At 41.9% G+C, this 21617-nt stretch overlaps 2 protein-coding genes across 4 annotated transcripts; one reads left to right on the top strand and one right to left on the bottom strand.

Moving 5' to 3' along the window:
* Positions 1–24: 24 nt before the first annotated feature.
* Positions 25–15552, top strand: ints8 (integrator complex subunit 8). Of its 3 annotated transcripts, none has more exons than XM_042075865.1 (28): positions 25–511; positions 871–1018; positions 1167–1341; positions 1630–1770; positions 1956–2027; positions 2133–2184; positions 2408–2590; positions 3014–3121; positions 3479–3634; positions 3816–3916; positions 4118–4259; positions 4508–4578; positions 4898–5094; positions 5474–5604; positions 6762–6872; positions 7381–7585; positions 8759–8880; positions 9799–9983; positions 10400–10433; positions 10863–10922; positions 11748–11809; positions 12365–12483; positions 12752–12855; positions 13047–13097; positions 13272–13345; positions 13619–13683; positions 14276–14319; positions 15352–15552. In XM_042075865.1, the coding sequence occupies exons 2-28, from the start codon at positions 889–891 to the stop codon at positions 15466–15468; spliced, it is 3012 nt and encodes a 1003-aa protein (XP_041931799.1). In that variant the 5' UTR covers positions 25–511; positions 871–888; the 3' UTR covers positions 15469–15552. The 3 variants fall into 3 exon arrangements, with proteins under 3 accessions (XP_041931799.1, XP_041931798.1, XP_041931797.1); XM_042075864.1 differs by lacking the exon at positions 25–511 and adding an exon at positions 615–712 and having other exon boundaries at positions 4898–5073; XM_042075863.1 differs by lacking the exon at positions 25–511 and adding an exon at positions 615–712.
* Positions 15487–21321, bottom strand: LOC121695237 (G1/S-specific cyclin-E2-like). The gene is made up of 12 exons (XM_042075892.1): positions 21265–21321; positions 20324–20377; positions 20121–20190; positions 19975–20022; positions 19579–19676; positions 19285–19420; positions 18691–18837; positions 18178–18273; positions 17752–17886; positions 17338–17449; positions 16613–16770; positions 15487–16237 (listed from the first exon to the last, which is right to left on the bottom strand). The coding sequence occupies exons 2-12, from the start codon at positions 20335–20337 to the stop codon at positions 16151–16153; spliced, it is 1101 nt and encodes a 366-aa protein (XP_041931826.1). The 5' UTR covers positions 20338–20377; positions 21265–21321; the 3' UTR covers positions 15487–16150.
* Positions 21322–21617: the final 296 nt, after the last annotated feature.

Here is a 21617-nt window from a genome sequence, read left to right as displayed (position 1 = left end):
CAGCTAAATGAGCCTAACATTAAAGTATTATTTCTGCATTTTGGTTCCTCATTGCCAGTCTCGGTCCCCAGGGTCTGATTTAAATAGGCCTGATTTGTGTGGCTATTTTGTTTTGAATGTATGATATTCCTTGTCAAAGAAGAAAGGCATTAATAAAGATGAAGACACAAAAAGACAAATTTCCACTTGTTTGTCGGGCCCATAGGTCGGGCCCCACCTGTCATGACTCTGTTCCCCACTAGTGGGGCCCGTAGACAGTGGACTGAGACCATTCATTGGAAGCAAAAATGCGCAAAATTTACGCATGAAGGTTGTTTTCAAACCCATGACCCGGATGTAGTAGTATACAGAGGAATATTTTCTGCAATAAAGATGCAAGTTGGAAAGCTGTGCGATTGAAAAAAGCAATGTCTTAAATAAAACTGTTTATTGTGCAACACACTGTATCTGTTATACCTGCATTAAAGAAGGACACATACATTAATCTACTTGCGGTGAAATTATTTAAACGGTAAGCAACAAATTATTTCTGATTAAGAAGCTGGGTAGCATCGCTAGCCAACCAGTGGCTATATAGATAGCTAGCAAACTTTGCAAGCTTACTCTTCATTTCAGTTTGAGAGGTGGTACGTGCACGTAACTGCTTATAGTGTCTGCAATCTGAAAAACACCATTGTTGGTTTATCTACTTCATACTGTCTCAAAAATGAGCGTAAGTTCCTTTTAGTCTGAGTGAATTGAAAATTCATCATGAATGAATGAACTCAGTTGGTCATCGCCAAATAGCAAGCTGTTGTTTGCCAAGTACACTGTCTATCAGTATGTGCCATGCAAAGAAACTGCTTTTTAAAAACCATGTATTTGTAATAGCTTAAACACGTCAAGAAGATGAGTGCCGAGGCCGCAGACCGGGAGGCGGTTACTGGCAGCAGACCCTCCACGCCACCGCAGACCTCCTGGTTCGAGTTCATTTTGGACGTGGAATTGTTGGAGAAACATTTACAAAAACCCAACCCAGGTTTTGACCGCTCAAAATATCTACACTTTTCAGTGTGCACATACCATGATGGTGATTTGTCTTATGTATATTCATAGAATGTATCTGTGTAATAAACGTCTGCTTCCCTTTGTTTTCCCCCTTTTCTCTTTGCCTTTGATTTTCTCAGACCCGTCACCGGTGACGCTTGTTATTCAGTTTTTAGAGCAGGCTTCCAAGCCATCTGTGAATGAACAAAACCAGGTGCAACCACCAATAGATAATCGCAGGAACCGGACCCTAAAGGTTTTGGCCCTGAAAGTTTCTGCTCATCTGAAATGGGACCTGGATGTACTGGAAAAGGGGTGAGATTCATTACCTACCTGACCTGACTAACAACAATAACAAAGTTGTTGTATTCATTCATTGTAACCTGAGACTGGGGGAAACAATGAAAGTACATGACTATGACTCTTATAATGGCAACTCCATACATTAGAGTTGTACATAACAATAAGCGAATAAGCTGGTTTACACAAAAAGACTCTTTTGACACTTGACTATGGAGTTGTGGACTGCTACAGGAGCAAAAACATAATCATACCTTAAATCTTAAGATCTTTAATCTTAAATCTTAATTCTGTGGGCTACAGGCTGACCATTCCTGTTCTAAACATGCTGCTGAATGAACTCCTGTGTGTCAGCAAAGTTCCTCCCGGTGTCAAGCATGTGGACCTGGATCTGTCCTCTCTACCTCCCACCACAGCCATGGCTGTCATCATATACAACCGCTGGTAAACACAGGCCAATGGCGGCTTAATGTTTCTGTCCAAGTGCATTGTGGAAATTTACTCTCATTCCTTTATTTAGTAGATAATATACTCACAGTGGCCAGTGAAGAGAATGAGTACTGTCTTATCATGTGTTCCCTCCGTGTTCCCTTACTTGGAAATAATGCATTTTCTCGTGGGTTTTAAAGGGCTATTCGAACGATTGTGCTAAGCAGCTTTCCTGAGAAACAGACAAAACCAGGACCACATCAGATGAACATGTGGGTTTGCCAATTCCTCCTGTCAGGCCTTTTGTGTTATAAAGAATCTTTGTACAATAGAGTGTTGTACAACTGACTGATATTCATTTCTATTTTAATTTCCAGGATGAATCTGGTGCAGCAGGAAAAGGAGTTGACCGAAAATATTTTGAATGTGGTGAGTGAGTTTGGAAGTCCTTTGTTTTGATAAGAGAGAGGACTTTAAAATGAGTTGTGACATTACAATATGCACATACTTTTGACAACTGGGGAGTTATTTCATATGTTGAAATGTTTCAGGTGTTGTGACATTGTCTGTAACATTCTGTTAAGAGATGTCGTTGGAAAACCCTTGATCTGTTTGGACGAAGATAATAGTAGTGCACCTTGTCTCTCCTCAGCTGAAGGAGCAGGCCTCAGACTCCATAATGGTGCTGGAGGGGGTTCTGGCCATTAAGAAGGACTTCTACCTCCACACTGTCCGCACACTAGACCTATTGGCTGCTGACCCGTCCACAGCCAACGGAGAGACCGAATCCTCCACCGCAGGCCTGTGCATCAGTGCCGACGAGCTCCACTGCCAGGTGAGGTGCTTACCTGTTATGCTAGTTGGACCTGTCTGCAAGGCTTAAAGCATTGCCAAGTGCATAGAGCTCTGTTGAAGAGCTGTATGCCTGTTGTGGAGGTGTGAATGTGGAAATGGGCCTTCATATTAATGCTTGATCTGGGGTGTTCAGGCTCTGGGCTCTGTTAAGCAGCTTGTGATGAGTTCAGTTGTTACTGGCACTATATAGATGCAACTGAATGCCGGTATATATATATTTTTAAAACACACCCAGATACATACATACCCATAATTCCCAGTAACATTTTTTGTATGCATTTGATATTTAAAGGCGGGATGCATTTGAGTGACATGTACTTTATCGACTGATGTAGATCGAGATGTGTGTTCTTGGTCAAATGCTGTTGGCTGAGGTCTGATCTGGTTCTGGTGTATTGTACAGGTACATTATGATCTAGGGGCAATATACTTCCAGCAAGGCGGCTCTGACCCATCTGCCTATGAGAAGGCCAGGGAGCACTTCAGGAGAGCCAAGGAACTCTACGCAAAGGTACAGGAGCATGTGTCTATGTTCAGTGTTCAAACTCATGAAATTTGTCATCACATACAGCTGTCCTTCTCATGAGGAATCCTTGTGATGGAATTCCTCTAGAATTTTATTTTCTTACTTCTAAAAGTTCATAGTAACTCTGAAGCATGTCTGACTATCCATGAACATGAAGTGACTGGTTAACTTTAATGACATTGTTCACAAACAGATGTAGTGTATTTGGTTGAAGTTGAAATTAAAGCTGACTGGTTCTAAGCAGAAGCTTTTATCCAAAGCCACACCAAGGCCGCTGCTCCACCATGCCTACTTGTGTGTGTGTGTGTGTGTGTGTGCGTGTGTGTGTGCTCTGTGTGGCAGATGGACTCTGGGGCGCTGCACTGCCACCTGGACGAGAAGCGGCTGGCCGGCTACTGGAGCGCCTGCAGGGCCCTGACCGGGGCTTCTGACCCCTCAGACACACAGCTGACCCCCTACGGCCAGATCAACAGCTTCATCCGCTCACACAACCACCAGGTGTGTGTGTGTTTGTGGGGAGAGGGTTATCCTCTGATATTCTTACAATTGGCTTTTTTTACGGATGGCTTTTGTTAGTGGAGTCATGGAGTCTAATTCCATTTTTTAAATCTCCCTCTGCCTAACACCCCCCACCGCCCTCCCCCCACCCCCCCACAACCTACCCCTCTCCTGTGTATAGGCCCTGGTGGAGGCCTTTATGAAGGACAACATTCAGCTCAGCTTGCCAAACAGCTTCAGACATTCAGTTCTGCTTGAGTTCCAACACAAAGTGCAGCTTGGGTGAGAATGAGAAACCACCTGTTATCCCTCTTGGCTCCCAAGTCTGTGTAGAGATGAGTGATTGAATGAATGAATATTCTACATAATAGGTCCTAGATGTGCTATTGAAGTTAAACGGCAGCTGCTAACATTTTTGTCTGTTGTGTGTGTGTGTGTGTGTGTGTGTGTGTGTGTGTGTGTGTGTTTGTTTCTGGTGTGTAGAGACCGGACGCTGGACGAGGTGTGTCATAAGCTGTGTGTGTGTAACGCGGTGCGGGACGCTCTGGAGGGTCAGGTGCTGAGTGTGAGCTACCAGCAGCTTCTGCTCAAGCCCAGTAAACGCACAATCAGCTTCCTCCTAGAGGTCAGTCACAACCTGGGTAAAGGTCACGCTGAGACATCAACACGTTACCTATTATACTGCCCTGTTCATCCAGCTATCCACTATGCACCAGCTATCCACAATGAAAAAAAAAGATTTATGTATGCATTCACGAATTAGTGAATAGATAGATAGCTTGATTTGCTTGTCATGTGTTGATTGTTTGCCTGTCTGAAGGTTTCCTTATTTATTCACGGTGGCTTTTGCTAATCACTTTATGGTGGTTGCAGGTATGCAGCAGGTCACTGGAGAAAGATCGTGTGTCTGATGCTGCCAAGAGAAATATGGGCATTTTCCTCAAGTAAGAAGTACTACTTTTTAGATGACACCTTCGGTGTTCATGCTCTCGGACACAGAGCCTAACTTTCTAGTTTTTGGTGTTTTTCATTGAGGTAGTGTTTTTTTTTTGTTCATAGTCATTGGTTTGTTTGTTTTGTCATGTAAAGTTGTATGTCTGTGATGTGATGTGATGTGATGCGATTTGATGTGTCTTTCACACCCTATATTATGACACAGTCTCAGAATTCACACTCTGACTCTGACTGAATACAAAAGACTGCTTATATTATCCAAGTTTGCTTTAGTTTCTCTAAAACGTGTGTGTGTGTGGCGTTCCCCAGGAACCTGTGCGAGGGACTGGAAGAAGTGCCTCTGGCCTACATGGTCTCATCCCACCGCGTCTTCATGGAGCTGCTGCCGGACGAGGAGAAGAAGGCTCTTCTCGAGCACCTCAGGAAACGGTCATCCACCGTCAACCTCAGCGCCAAACCCCTGCCCTCCTTCTATGACATCCCAGGTACGACCAGCTCTACCTCAGGTGCGTTCCTCCAGGGGTGTCGACACACTGCATGGGTCAGTAAAGAATTGAGAATTAGGAAAGCTGTTCTATTCGCTGTTCTATCTAAGATATTTCTATTCCCATGTGTCATTGTGTTTTGGTTTGGGACAAACCAGTTGAGTGTTGATTTCATCATGGGTCTCTATCCTGATAATAATGATAAATTGTTTGATTCTGTCTTCTCCCAATGTTTTTTTTCTTCTCTTTTTTTAAATAATGAGTAAGAAAGAGTCGTTAGATAGCACTGTATTTAAGAAAAGAAATTGTAGCTCAGTCAAAGGTTGTTGTTTACACAGTATAAAAGCACACATACACAGTAACCCACTAAAAATGCATGATCATGCGCTCCTTGTTCCAGCGTCTGCCAATGTGAGCATCGGTCAGCTGGAGCAGCAGCTGGTTCTCTCTCTGGACCCGCGGCGGATCCGCCAGATCCTCATCGAGCTGCACGGCCTGGCAGAGCGGCCATTCTGGAGGGTCAGCAGCAAGGTCAGGAGACAAACATGTCCTAGACTAATATATATAATACATTATTACATTATTACAAATATAATACATTTTTTGTCACTTACAACAAACATCGCCTCACCATCTGCTAGCTGCCTGTGTCCTGAATACACTGTAAAAAACGTTATCTTTGTGGACAACCCAGGCTCCAAAAACGGCCACAAAACAACTTGGGCAAACCTTGCCCATAAAAGCATAACAAACTGTTCCAGCAAATCACCGACAAGATGCGTGTTTAGGAGAGTTTCAATTGCACGGGAGGTATGGGGAGGAAGTAGCGAGCTAGCTCTCTGTTTTGTTTGAAAGTCAACAGAAGTGGCGTTAGAAGCATCGCTTAGAGCGCCTTTAACATATAGTAATCATTGTTTAATACAGTCAGCCACGTGTCTTAATATATACAGAGCCAACCATGAGGATCAAGTGGAAGGTCAGGGTGCCAGACATGTGCTAGCATGCTAGCTAACAGAGCCAGTCAAGTCCCTTGATAAGCCGAATATACATTCAGCCTTGTGCTTTAATATATACTATCAGTCACTTCCTTTAATACACCTGTATACAGAGCCAGTCGAGTCCCTGAAATCACTTACTTTGTGGCACTTTGTACCGTCTGCCTTTACAGCTATACAATGTACAGCCTGAAATCTATACATCACATGTATTGAACTGTATGAAGATTTTAAGCATTTGTCTTCTGCATTAGGGTGTCTGTATACGGTATGTAGATTTTCAAACATTCTTTTGTATGCACTTTGGTTGATAAGTAAAAACTATTCATGTCATTTTGGAAGCATGCTCACTTTACAGCAGTGTTTCAAACATGGCTAAAACATTTGCACAGTATTGTAATGGCGTTTGGCCCAGTTGTGGGTGTGAAACCACACAGATGAGAAACACGAAACCTCGGCTTTTGACAGTACACACTGTCCGAGTTTTTCGAATGTTTTTTTTTTTTGTTGGTCTAGTTATCATTGGTGCATTTTTGTACTGGCCTAGAATTTAGAATTCTGCTCTCAGCTGTTCCTATGATGTGGTCTTTAGGGAAAGGTTAGGGTCAATGCTTAGCTGCTGCTTTGCTGTGGTCTTTCACTCAGCTTTAATGCTTGTTTGTTTGTTTGTTTGTTTGTTTCTCCTTGATCCAGTGGGAAGTCCCTGTAGACTACATCAACGTGATCCTGGCCATCAAAGACAACCTGACCCGTGACCTGGTGTACATCCTCATGGCTAAAGGACTCCACTGCATCACTTTAAAGGTCAGTGGTACTTTGATATGATGTGGGGGAGAGGGGCACACTACTCCTCCCTGAAGAAAATGTTATTGTTATTAATATATAGTCACTGACAAAAGTATTGGCACCCCTTAGAAATGTTGGTTTAAGCAAAATACACACACTTTTTGAGTTTGTTTGAGAAATGACCATTTCAATAGCTCAACACAACTGAAACAACAATTGGTTTCCCCAAATTCAACACAAAATGTGTGCGGAAATGCTGCGGGAAGTTAATACTGTCAAACTGACACGGTCAAAAGTCTTGTCAACCTTCACAAAAAGTGTCTTTTGTCTCTTGTGTAGCTCCAAATGTAATATTTTTGTTTCATAGTGTATGTTTTTACCTGAATTAAATTTTCCACTGTGGACCCCAGGAAGATTAGCGACCACTTTTGAAAGCTAATGGGGATCCAAATAAAGAGTAAATAACATCAATAAAAGGCATTATCTCTTGACTGAGGGCAGTCCTTACTGTGGTTTTTCTCCTCAGGACTTTGGCCATGCGCGGCAGCTGTTCTCAGCGTGCCTGGAGCTGGTGACAGAGTTCTCCCCGAAGCTCCGGCAGGTGATGCTGAACGAGATGCTGCTGCTGGAGGTGCGCGCCCACGAGGCGGCTGCCGCCCAGGGCTCCACCGACAAGCCCACGCCCGACCTGGTCAGCCGCGTCAGGGGATACCTGGAAATGAGGATACACGGTAAGACACACACACACACACACACACACACACACACACACACACACACACAAACAGACTCTATTTCTGTCTCTCTCACTCACTCACTCACTTACACACACACACACACACACACACACACACACACACACACTTTGGATGGAACTGCACAATGATACAGGGACAACATGGCGTCATACATGCTTACATTCTGAAGGAATTAGGCCCAAATGTATTAGATGTTGTAAAACCAGATTTGTATTTATTTATTTTTTTACTGTTGTTGTACCGGCAACATGCCTCCAGTCCTGTCACACTTGCCATGTGTGCTGAGCGTGGACGAGCATGTATATGCACACTCAGTTTAGTCTGAAACTTGCAATGGGTGGCTCTATGGTCAGTGTGATGGTTATTTCTATTAATGGAACTACCCCTACCCCACTGTCTAAAATGACTTAGGCCGTGTGTATTTTGGGTCACATGTGGTATCCACAGGTGTCGTGCTGTGGATGGTTACAGTATGATCGTAACATATGCACATGCCTTGAATTATTGGTATTTAAGAAGAGATAAAAAAAATAAAAAAAAGCAATTCCAAATAATTTCCGACTTGAGCATTTTCACTGGTGTCTCATTTTAGCAGATTAGGTTTGCATCCGGTCTGCGACACCATATGAAAGTGGTCCAAATCTGATTAGAATAAAATCAGCTTTGTTTGTCCAAACTGGCCAGATACATATCAGCTCTGTCTCACATGCAGACGAGAGCTGGAATGGGGCCATGTTCTTGACTGTGATCTGATGGGTCATAGGATCAGTGTGTGGGCTCAGGAGGGAGATGAAATTGCTGTGATTGGGCTTTGGTACAATGGTAGTAAAACCATAATTGTGTGTCAGCTTTTATTTCATCAGTAGAGTACATATGTATGTATATGTATGTATGTATGTATGTATGTATGCGCACACACACACACACACACACACACACACACACACACACAAACACACAATTACAGCAGGTATTTCATATAATAACTAAGAAAGGTAGGATTAAAGTAATCTAACCTTCATCACCCCAGTTTGTTAATAAGGGGCTGTTGTCTTTCACCATTGATAGAATTGTTTGATGGGATTTGTAGGGTTTTGTCTTTGTTAACTGAAGCTTGAATGCATCTGTGTTGCCTCCGTTTCCCAGACCTCCCTCTGCGTCAGATAGTGGGGGAGGAGTGTGTGGCCTTCATGCTAAACTGGAGGGAGAACGAGTACCTCACACTGCAGGTGCCCTCAGCACTGGTGCAGAATAACCCCTACATCAAGGTACACACACACACACACACACACACACACACACACACACACACAGCTGTTACCACACACTGCAGCTCTGTTGTACTACAGTCCCTGCATTAAGGTACAGACGGCACACACACACACACACACACACACACACACACACACACACACACAAAGCTGTATAGATAATGATGAAAAAATCCTGTATTCATTTTCCTATTTTAATAGTTGAGCAGCATATGGCCCTGATTAAGGAGATGGATGGCCAGTTTGGGCATATGGTCATCTACACTAATCTGGGTCTTAATTAGGCCTTTTTGTCTTTATAACGCTCTGTCTTTTTTAATTTGTTAATATCTCTCTTTTTGTCTCATCTTTCTTTGTTTAAGCATCCCCACCCTTCCCCCAACTCAGCCAACTTTATGGGCATGATTTTAGAATTTTAAAAGATTACAACATGTTTAAAGCGGCTTTTAGCTTGTGAATAATATGTATGGCACCCAAAGCTGCTTTAAACTGGTTAATAACATGTGTATGATACTCACAGCAACAGGCATAGGAGACATGCAGGGAGTTTACTGGTTTGCTGGTGGCATTTTATTAGTCTCGGTCTGATCATAGACGACAGACTTGTTTACATTTGCTTTCTTTCTATCTTTTTCTTTTATTTTGGTTTCTTTCTTTAACTTTATTTTTCTTTTGATCTTTCTTTTGCTCACTCTTTCTTTCTTTCTCTTTCTTTCACTTTATTTTTTCTTTTGCTCACTTTCTTTTCCTGTCTTCTTTTTACCTTTTATTTTTCTTTCTTTTGCTCACTCTTTCTGTCTGTCTCTTTTTTTTCACTCCTCTCTCTCTCTCTCTCTCTCTCTCTCTCTCTCTCTCTCTCTCTCTCTCTCTCTCTCTCTGTCTCTCTGTCTCCCCTCTGACCTCTCCCGTGCGTAGCTGGGTCAGCTGCTGGCGTCCACCTGTAAGGAGCTGCCGGGGCCGAAGGAGAGCCGGCGGACGGCGAAGGAGCTGTGGGAGCTGGTGGTGCTCGTCTGCAGCGTGTCCACGCAGCACAAGCGCGCCAGCGACGGACGCCTCAGCCTCATCAAGCACCGCGAGTACACGCTCGGCATCATGCCCAGGTGAGGACTGCGCGCGCTCCCAGGGAGCAGGTCACCTGAGTCAGCTCCCAGGTGCATGGGTCAGGTCCCTCTGGACACACAGTCCGCGTATACCATGGAGATACCCCAATGACTATCTGGGCAACATGCCCACAGTAATCATATCATCATACCATGGGGGCATCTATCAAGGCTTTGTGACTCGTGGCCCATAGAAGGTTACTATGGGCATCTTGTTTAGGGAGAGGGCAATCGATCTACATATCCTGCCTGGTTAAACCCAGGAGTTATTATTGCCACACTGTAGGCATAGCAAGTCTATCAGACATCTATCAGACATTGTCTTTTAAATACGATTTGAACTGTTTGTTGTGTTTTAAACCAGATTAGGTTGTCTTTTTTGTTGTAATTCTTGCCATCTGTTGTGGTTTATTCAGGAATAGATTCATCACCTTCATCAAGAAGCTGAGGGTGAGTTCCCATCATTATTCCTCTCCAACAGACAACAAACTGTGAATAAACTCTAAATAAAAGCCACGATGTTGTAAATAAACTATAAAAATATAAATTGAGTAAAATAATCTCAAGCCGTAAATAGCCTGGAGAAACTCTAAATAAGTCTAAATCAATTCTAAATACAGGCCATAGTGCGGTATATGCTTACCGATAGTTATGACCAAAATGTGCAAGGTAGAGTCCAAACATTTCAATCTTTAATCATAAATGTTTCCCTACAAATGTCTGCTGTGATTTTTTTTAAAAAGATTAATGGATATGTGAGATTTAGTGTCTAAAAGTTTAATTGAGTTGTAATGTGGTTTTAGTCATGTTAATCCCTGTAATTGCATTATGTGATATGACAAGCCTAATTCAACAGATGACTTGATTTGATCCCACCAGGAACCCTTAGTTCTGACCACCCTCATCTCGCTGTTTGTCAGACTGCACAGCCTAGTACGGGTAAGTGTGTGTGTGTGTGTGTGTGTGTGTGTGTGTGTTTGTGTGTTTTTCAGTGAAAAATGTGAAATACAATAAATGCCATATAAATGCTTGAAAGGGGTAAACATGCATTAACTTGTGTCACTGGAGTTGTGATACTGTAGAGTAGTTAAATTAAATCTTTCCGTGGTTGACTGACGACATGAGTGCTGTTCAGTGGAGCTCTGATTTGGACCATTGCCAATGAGAGGATGGCACGATCCAAGTTTCAGTAGTACTTCAGACATGTTCACATCAAATATATACACACTCTGCAAACAAGGCAAAGTTATGACCGTGATTTTATTTTGTTCATACAAGTCGTAAAATATGAGTTAGAATGAGCTGTGACCAGTGTTAAACATGAGGGAATATTTACTCTTGGGATATTTTAGGCTGATTTATTTGATTGTTTTATCCTCAAAACAGCTTTATTGACCATAGATGTTGAATTTTTAATTCTTTAATGTGGATCTTGATTGTTTGGCTTATAAGGAAACAGTTAATCATGAACTAGTGACAGTTGGTAAGCGGCCGTATATATTTTGCCAAAATTTGCATTCCTGCTGTGACTGAGCAGAATAGTTTTTGGACAGTTCAGTTGACTGACTTTGCTCTCTTCCTCTCCCTTCTCTCTCTCTTTCTCTCACTTCCTCCCTCACTCCCGCCAATTTGTCTGTCGCACTCCCCTCGGCCCCCCATGTTTTTCCTCTACCCTTCCTCTCTCTCTCTCTCTCTCTCTCTCTCTCTCTCTCTCTCTCTCTCTCTCTCTCTCTCTCTCTCTCTCTCTCTCTCTGTGCCCCCCAGGATGATATTGTTAATGAGGTGACAGCTGAGCATCTGTCCATCTGGCCGTCCACACTGGCTAAGTGAGTCATATGGTCCGGCCGTCTGTACACACACACCAGTCCACCAGCACTGTTAGCAAACAGTTTACATAATACACACCGCAACAAACTTGACACTTCTGTTACTTCTGACACACACAATTACGGACAAGAAGAGTTTATTGATATACTGTATGTATGAGCTGCAGCACGGTTAGGAAACACCGACAAGGGCAAGTTAAATAATGCATATTTCACACTCAACACTTCTTGTACAGACACAAGCTAGAAAGAAAACTATGACTATATGTATGAGTTCTTCATGTCCCCAAAATAGCCCTCAGCCCATATTGTTGTGTAAGAGGATGACACATTTATAATAAATCAATGTTGTGAAAGTGTAGATTATGATTATTGATTTTAGAATCACGTCGCATTACCATCTGACAGATGTAATAGTGTGGTGATTAGTGTGATGAAACTGCAAGTAAAACGGCAGGTTAGGGCAGTGATGGTCATGTCAGGTTTGAAGAAGAGGATGGTGCAATGAAGGTCATTTGTGTGTATATATATGTGCGTGTGTGTATGTGGCTCCAGCATGCAGGCAGTTGACGTGGAGGCGGTGGCTGTGACTGTTAAGGAACTGGTGACCTATGCCCTGACCCTCAACCCCAACAACCAATCTTGGCTCATCACGCAAGCAGATATCTACTTCGGCAAGTTCTGGAGCACCACAATACCCATACATACATGCGCACACACACACACACACACACACACGCGCGCATACATACATTTGTACTTAGTGCTGGGCAAACTAAATTGCTCACACCTCACAAGTCTTGCTGAAAGTTCTGTTCTGTCTTCCTTTTGACAGTTTGCAGAATAACAAAGGTTTCCTTGGAAACTAAGCAAGATGAATTTGCAGGCTGTCTAACTGAGTGAGTAATTGGTCATATTTGTTTGTTTGCTTTCTCTCTGTAGTTACAGGCCAGTATTCAGCTGCCATGCATTACTACCTGCAGGCTGGGGCCGTGTCTTCAGACTTCTTCACGAAGGCCGTTCCTCCTGACGTCTACACTGATCAGGTACACGTCATACTAGCAGAGCTCAGGGGTTCAGTTAAATATTGAATGAAAAATGCCTGTTGGATTTACAGGTGGATTTGACTAAAAAAAGTAAATCAAATAAGTCTTTCTGTGTGTCCTAGAAGTGCCTAGGTAAATCTGTTACCATTCTGACAAATATTGATGTACTTCCCATGTATGTTTGTTTGTAGGTCCTGAAGAGAATGATCAAGTGTTGTTCTCTGTTAAACTGCCACACTCAGGCAAGCTCATACACCACATTCCTCCTTTTTTCCCTGTCAGGAACTTAAGTTAAATACATTAGTTAGTTAAGCTTCTGTTTGTACTCCTCTCCTTGTGTTTGAAATGTTTTTGCCTCGTCTGATCTCTCCTTTTCCTCTCCTCTCCTGTCCTGTCCTGTCCTGTTCTGTCTCCAGGTGGCTGTTCTATGCCAGTTCCTGAGGGAGGTCGACTACATGACGGCGTTTAAAGCGCTGCAGGAGCAGAGCGGGTACAGACCTTCACCCCTTCATACACTGCCACTTACATAAGGACTATGAGATACCACTTAACGCTGGGGTTAAGGGTAGCAGTCAATCGGACGGGAGCAGGAACTCTCTTCTTTGTTACTGGGCCTTATATTTCAATCTTTTAAAGTTTGTCTTGCTTTTCAAATGAGTTTCTGTGTGACACCTTTAGTGTCAATCAAGTGTCACACAACACTTCACACACTTTTCTTCTTTAACAATGTGCTCTCAACTCCTTTTCCTCCCCTGTCATTCAGTCATGACGGAATGGACTCGTACTACGACTACATCTGGGATGTGACCATTCTGGAGTATCTCACACGTATCCTTCTGCTCAAAGGCATAGTTTTGCAGGGAAATCCAATTTAGCCCAGCTAAGTAGACCACTCAGGACCAAAGGTTGAGGGTAATGAAGACGGATGAATCTGACTAGTTCAAACTGAGGCTTTGATCACCATGAAACAAAATGCAAACTTCCTGCCCCAAGTCTCTGCAAGTGTTGATGTTAAGTTCTCAAGTAACTACAGAAACTTGCTTCTGTGACCTTTCTAGCATTGAATGACAATTAGCTGTCCTATGAAAGTGAGAAATTGCCGAATAATGTTGCAGCCATTTTGAATGGGCGGAGCCATTTTATTTCCTGTTTTCCTAATATGGATCTATAGACGTACTATAGAGGTATGGATTGAATTTAATAATTGTAATTCGATCCATCAGTCTCAGTTCTGATTGCCCACTGAGCAATCCTTGTTTGAACTGCAGGAAATTGTATTGACCTTTGATGGTCACTTGTTGAAAAAAATGTTCATAGAAAGCCTCCTGATGAAGAGATTGTATGTGACAACAAGAGCCAACACTGCTTAGTATTTTTGGTGATCCCAAAGAATGTCTTCCTCCTTAACCAGACTGCATAGATATCCATCATAAGAGGGGTGAGACAGACAAAAGACAAGTAGCTGTAAGTACGCCTCTTCGTTTTATATCTTATATATAAGTTTTTCCATGTGATGCAGTGCCTCCAACTGCTGAATGGTTTCTTGGTGTTTTATGCCCCCAATGTTCTCTTCAAGGCAGCGCTGCCTGGAAGGCGCTATGGTTAGGCATGGGTTAAGGTTAGGGTTCGGGGCCTTTAAGTCGATGGTGGCAGCGCTGCCTGGAAGACAACATTGGGGGCATAAAACACCATCAAACTGCTGAATGACTCACATGGCCCATGGTGTTGAGTGAGAGTGAGCTCTCCCAGCACACAGTTTCACACACTCGTGTTTACCACCATACCCTCAAATTGCAATCCTGTGGTTTTGATGGCTCCCATATTCTGTTAAACATGAAGCTCAGTAACCTTTTGATGGCCTCTCTATATATACACTACCAGTCAAAAGTTTGGGGTCACTAAAAAAAATTTCATCCCACTCCATTATAGATCAGTTGCATTTTTTTAATCAGGGCAGCAGTTTTCAGATTACATGATGTGCTTACATAATTGCAAAAGGGCTCTCCAATGTTTTCTCAGTTAGCCTTTTAAAATGATATTTCTTTCTACAAGAGTCGAGAACCCTTTTACAATTATGTTACGGTAGCACAATGTCATCTGAAAACTGCTGCCCTGGTTAAACAATGCAACGGATCTCAGCTGGTAGTCTGTCTATAATTGAGTGGAATGGAAATATCTAAGTGACCACAAACTTTTGACCGGTAGTGCATATATATTAAAAGAAAAAACTGGTCAACAACTCATTTGATTTAAACTCTGAAAAGTATGTTTTCTGGACTGTTAACATGAACAATGAGGGCAACACCTTTTACATCACTGCCAAGACAGGTGTGACCTTTTCTTTGTCTGTAATTTACTTTAGAAATGGTTTAGTAAAGACATGAATTTGTATCATGTTCTGGCCTTGAAGTGAAACGCTTAAATACAATACATTCTTATTAGCAGTGCTACACATCAATAAGGGCTGTGTGTGCATGTGATTTCCCCCTCCGACAGATCAAAGCAATTGGCCAGACTGAGCTCAATGCCAGCAACCCCGAGGATGTGCTGCAGCTCGCCGCCCAGAAGAGAAAGAAGAAATTCCTACAGGCTATGGCCAAGCTCTACTTCTAGCTCAAAAACACACCTGTCTTGTACATTAGTGCCATTTTTTTTATTTCTCATTTGGGCATGAGAATAAACATTTTTATAAATACAGCAATCAAGTCCACAATTCTATGAACATTTTTACATATTTACACATTACAAATTGAAGCTGTCCCAGAGCTGATGACGTCTTGACATATTAAAAGAGAAATGGGGCGCTCAAGGATTTCAAGCTAAGTTAAATTAATTGCTATTTGCACTTCAATATAGTTCATGACTATCCAACATTTACACTGTTTAATACAATATGTACAAAAATATAGCCAACTTCTCTTGTGATATACAGAACAAAAAAAAAAAAAAATTTCACTTTTAAGACAGCCAGCAAGTGCTGAAACCACATATTGGAACTACTATGGGATGAGTCACAATAAATAATGATATTATGCTCATATTTGAGCACTACAAGGTAGAAAACACCTGTTTCACATAATGCATCAGTTTTCCATCCCAATGGAGAAAACAAAAGATGAATTTATATATGCCACACACACACAATTATAAAATAAAAATACAACTGATTTCCATAGAATGAAGCAACATTTTTAGGTCTTCTCCAAACAAGTGGTTCCAGAAATTTTTGGGGAAGAAATCCCATTTTGGTCACAGAAGAACTGCGTTTCCGAGCAGGCATGGCATGTGTCTGGTCTCAAGATGACGAGGCGGTTTTCTCAGAGCTGCCGGGTGGGGTGAGGGGAACAAACGAGCTCTCAAATTGTCTCTGCTGGGCCTCATCCTGAAAATACACATCACAGGGAGCACTCAGTCACAGTCCAATACAGAAGCTATACAGAAGACACACACACGGTTTTGCTAATGTGACTATTTTAATTGATAGCTATAGAGTTGCTATGATACATGTGGGAGAACATTGAGAATGGGGAACGTGGCGCTGCATAAGTAGTGTTTTACAGCCAAGTCACTTTGTTTTTATAGCACATTTAAAAATGGGGTGATCAAAACTGCTTTACAGTCAAGGCAAACAATGCAATACATGAAAAACATACAATAAGTTTACACACACTGAAACAGCCCATCCTGGAATACCTGCTCACCCTTGGTTTAAAATGAAGGCTCAGCCCAAATGCTTATTGCTGTAATCAAGACTCACCAGCTTGTTCAGGTAGCTGCCGTGTGTCTGGATGTTATGCCAGTCGTCCTCAGGAACCCTCTCAAACTGTTTAAGTGGAACATTTGCGTATCCAACCACTGTCTCCACGAACGGAGCCATCCAATCCACACATGGGAGCAGCTTATCCCAGGTGAGGCCTGAGCATAGAGTTGGTACTTTAATTAAACCCAGCATTACTCACAGAACTTGGGCAACTTATGTTGCCTTGTCGGAATATATGTGCAGCACTTTCTTGGCCAATCCTAGTTGTCCCCATGTGCTTGCTAATTACAAGCAATTACTTGATATTTTTGCTCAATCAAAAATAAATATTTTTTTTCCCATGACTTCCAAGACCGTGAGAACCCAAGATGCATGTCGGGCACAGTCGCAGAGTTTGATTCTGGGAATACACATTGCAAAGACAAACACGCACATGCATGTGCACACACACACACCACAGGAACCTCTACCACATCTGTAAGTATAAGTTGCTACACTAGTAATACAGACCAGCTGGAAACTCTACATGAGTAATGTAGAAAGATTTGCTTCATGCTAGACTTAAGTCAAGTAAAGTGAAGCTACTTAGCATTTTAAAATGTGCATAATGTTATGGTGGAGAAATGTTATGTCAAGTGGGTAGACATAAACCTCTCTCAGACCTTAAGCAATAACTACAACTAGCATCTTCTTAACACAACAGGCATAACTAGGGTCCTTACCAGAGACCCTCTGGACGACCTCTACAGGAGTAAAGTGACACAGAGCAGCAGCAGCAAGCAGTCCATACGGAAAGTCCAGAGCGTTCACATCAAGGATGCACAAGTCCAAGAGCTGAATAACAGAAGATTATTACTACTCTGCGTAGAAACACACAAGTTTTGACTCCAATTTTGCAGAAGGAGAGAATCATTTTTAACGGACAAATAATGTATAGCTCAATATGTAGTGGAGGGGGAAAAAAGTGCTCAGGAGGAAGGCACGACTGGTTTTACTGGTTCACCAAAAGGTTCTAATTCTTACACATTCATTCATACACGTTCTTTGCCGCTAGGCTATATCTCGACATAGCGAGGTCTGGGTTTCAGAGCCATTCAGTATGCTTTTATACACAAAAATGTGTCCGTGTTCTCTACCTGTGTGACCTTTAAGTATGTTTCCGTGGAGAACTGCGGAACGAGGAGGTTGGTTTGGTCATACAGAGATGCCATCTGGAGGTAGAGCTTCATCCAGGAGATCACCGTTTCAGGACACAGGTCCCAGTTTAAGGCCTGTTTTAAGGAGAGTTCACCAAAGTTCAAAATGTATACAAACACACAGACATGCACATAAGCGATCCAATTTAATCAGAACCAACCAATTACAGATTTCTGAATCAGAGTGCATCAAAAAAAGAAGCGTTGATCTAGTTTTAAAAGAACAATCTGGTGTCTAAGGGTATACACAATTAAAAACCAGTCACAGGCCACCAAGTACTTTAAGTGGCTAAAAGTGACAATATTACTAGAGGCCTGATCTGCAGTTCTTATAGCATTGGAGTCTATTTGATGAAAGAACCTTACCTTCAACATAATGAGCTCCATATGAAGGATTTCCTCCTCAAAACAAGCCCCATCTGTGACGTAGGCCAATTCCAGAAGCTTTGGCGGGTTAATTTCCTGAAAATTCAAAAGAGTTCAATATTAAACAATGGTGTGTGTGTGTCCGCGTGCACGCGTCTGTGCACACACAAGTGGACCTCCACTGTTATTGCTATTGTGGACCTTCAATGCTAATGGGAAAAACTGAGCAACATGATATAGCTACTGAGAAACTGTTGAAGCCTGGTACTTTAAAAAAGGTGTCTAATAGTATATGCTATGCTTGTTCTATAGATCTTTTTCCAGCCTATGAGCCTTGCACCACAAGTAAAGAGGAACAAGAATTGCAAGGGCAAGCAATTAAATTACTTCTTATAGCACATTACACTGACAGCACATTTGCAATAGCACCACTCCCATTTTAAACTATAGCCATCTGAGCAATGGTTACATAAGAGTATTTATTTATCTATCCATCCATCTCTGTATATCTACCTCTATTTTACAGGCAATGAAAAGAGCCGTTATGCCTGTGAGCTGGAGGCGATTCTTGTCAACTCCTTCCTGGGTCAGCATATACCGATCAAAGAAGTCCTGTGCAAGGTAGAAGGTCTGTCGATGGAGCATATACGCTTCACAAACCTGGACATTTAGAAAAATAGAGAGCAGTGAATACCATACCAATTGGGCTAAATAGACATGCTCCAAACTACCATCTTAAAGTCAGAGTTCCCCAAACAGTGCTAGCTCTTCAGCTTCATTTAAATGCGAGTAACCTGCCCAGAATGTTGCACACGTACTGAGAACAGTAACTGTGCTCCAAGATCTCCATAACCAGGAGAAGGCTGAGCTCCGTAAAGCACATTGAGTTAATGTCACTTGTTAATAGTGCTACACAAATGAACACTGGTAGAAAAAAGATTGAATTGAGGAAATCTAAATGTCTGATGGCTTCAATCATGGCTTTGATCAAATTGGTCTGATATCTTAAATATTTCTGACTAATCTGAGATTGTTTTCCACTCCACTGCTCATGGCTTGTGACTATGGTATGTGGTGAATAGTCTTCTGCTTCCTCTGCCTACAAACCTCCATAAGCCAGTCAAGCAGGACGGCCCTCATCTTGGGCAGTATACTGGGGTGGCGCTCAGTGAGGCTCTTGTTGTGCTGGTACTTCAGGTCTTTACTCAACATCTTCACCCACACATCTTCTGAGCAGCCCCAGCTGAAAGGAGGGAGAGGTTTTAAACTACATGCAAACCGGTTTCATTTGGCACACACAAACACACACAGTCTAAAAATATATACACCTTGAGCTTTACTTCAAATTGCACACTGCACACATTGCATAGCCACGTGTATGAAGTAATTACATGGACCAACCTAAGAGTAGGAAGAGGTGAGGGTAGCACAATTTCATTTAAGGTTTCAATCCCAATCATTGGGGAATCACTGCATGACTCCTCTTCAGCCCGCTGATTCTGAAATGGGTTACAATTAGAAATATATCATGGTACAATGGAAGCCGTTTACTTATGGTCTTTTGGGCCATGCCACTTAGCAAAGGTGTACTTTAATTAAACCATAACATTTGTAGCAGGCAACAAGGCTACAGTGCAGCACAATTATATCATGCATACATGTATGATGGTAGGTAAATTCTAGTCAACAAATACTCATGGGTCACGACATTGGACAGTGGCCGAGAGATCAAAATGGCTGCCCATGGGTATTGGCTCTAATATCATTTGGCAACATGTAGATTTTGGGAATCTTTACCTGCACATCACCACTTTGTCTCTTTGAGGTTTTCTTTTTGTAACCTTGCTGTAAAATAAGCACATTTCAATTAATCCCATTGTAACAAAAAGATAGCACACCAAAATTGCATAACCTAAATTTTCAATGTCTGAATGGATACAAACCTCTCTTCTCATTCTGGTCATTTTCCTTGACTGTGGCGTTACACTTTCGGATTTGGATTGGAGGCGACCACTACAACACAGAACAAGGGTAATCTATATTTAATTGGACTAACCACATGCGTCAGATCAGGCACAACGTCAGGCCTGCAACTTTTCAACAGCTAACGTAAACTTTAACATGTCAGCGCAGCAATCAAGCTTACCTTCGTCTTGTCATTTCTGCTTACAAATAATTAAGGTTGCTGAATTTGACGTTCCTGAAATATTAAAAGCAGAAGAATACGGTCATTGCACAAACTAGCTAACTTAAACATAAGGCGATGTTTTTTTCTTGTCCACCTTCGCTTTCAACAATGGGGTGATTTAGCTAGTTTCCTGTTCTACAAGCCTACTGTACAAATGACAAATGTATACATATTCGACAATTAGACGGTGCAAAATAACAGTCAATATCCAAAGAGTTGACTTTGCACACTAAAACTACCCCTACTTTGGTGCATGTAGCAATATGCAAAGCTTCGATTTTTTTGTTAGAGAATCCACACACGCGCCAATTTTTCAAGAGCGGTCACTGGAAGTCGAACTGTAAGTAAAGCTTAGCTCGGTCGACGACATAGAAATGCAAATATTTATTATGTAAGTATTGTTGTCTCTCCGCTGCATCAATATTATAAAATACTCATTCTGAGTGATTAATGGCATAACTTAAGATATTACTGGTAAATTGTTGTGGACATAGCTCACTGAATGTAGTTATTACACATGCTGACTTCTCCCTCCAAAAGATTAGCGTAATTTTGCAAAGTTAACGCGCCAAGTCCATACAGTAATGTTCCAAGTTCTCCAAATACACATGGGAAAATGCGAACTGGTCTGTTATGGATGTATAGCAATCGATCTTTTCATAAACGAGAAGTTTATCACACCATCTGAAACTACCAATCCCAATGCTACCTAGCCATTTTGCTACCAGTCTTGGGTTGATTATATGTTCCAAATTATTTAGACGTCAGATATGTGTGCACTACAAATGCATAACAATTGAAAGTTAAGTAATAACTGGTCAATGATAACAGGTCACACATATCAAATATAAAGACTGCTTATAAACTACACCAAGCCAGGACATAAGCCAGTCTCTTACCCGGTAGTTCTGCAGAATGAATGTGTCCAAGCTCGCGCCGGCGCCAAGAACTTATATCGTAACACAGTTGCCAATGCGCATGTGTGCATTCTGAGATCAATTTTTAAATTTCTGGGATTCCGCCGCAGCGTTTTTGCAATGGTAGATTATTTACAAATATGACACTTATTTTGAGATGTCTGAGGACAGAAATGTGTGTTTTCTTCATTCAAAGCACCCGATTCTGACAAAAAACACTATAGCAACTGAATTGTTGATTTAAATGTATTTGATTATTTCCCGGTTGAATTTAAAGCACGTCGCATCGAACTTGAATATAATGTCCTGGCAATCAAATAAGTAAGCGTGTGTTT

The sequence above is a fragment of the Alosa sapidissima genome, chromosome 21 (genome assembly GCF_018492685.1).
Source record: "Alosa sapidissima isolate fAloSap1 chromosome 21, fAloSap1.pri, whole genome shotgun sequence".
Classification (NCBI taxonomy): Eukaryota; Metazoa; Chordata; class Actinopteri; order Clupeiformes; family Clupeidae; genus Alosa; species Alosa sapidissima.
The sequence above is the reverse complement of the archived record's forward strand: the minus strand, read 5'-3'. Positions and strand labels throughout refer to the sequence as shown.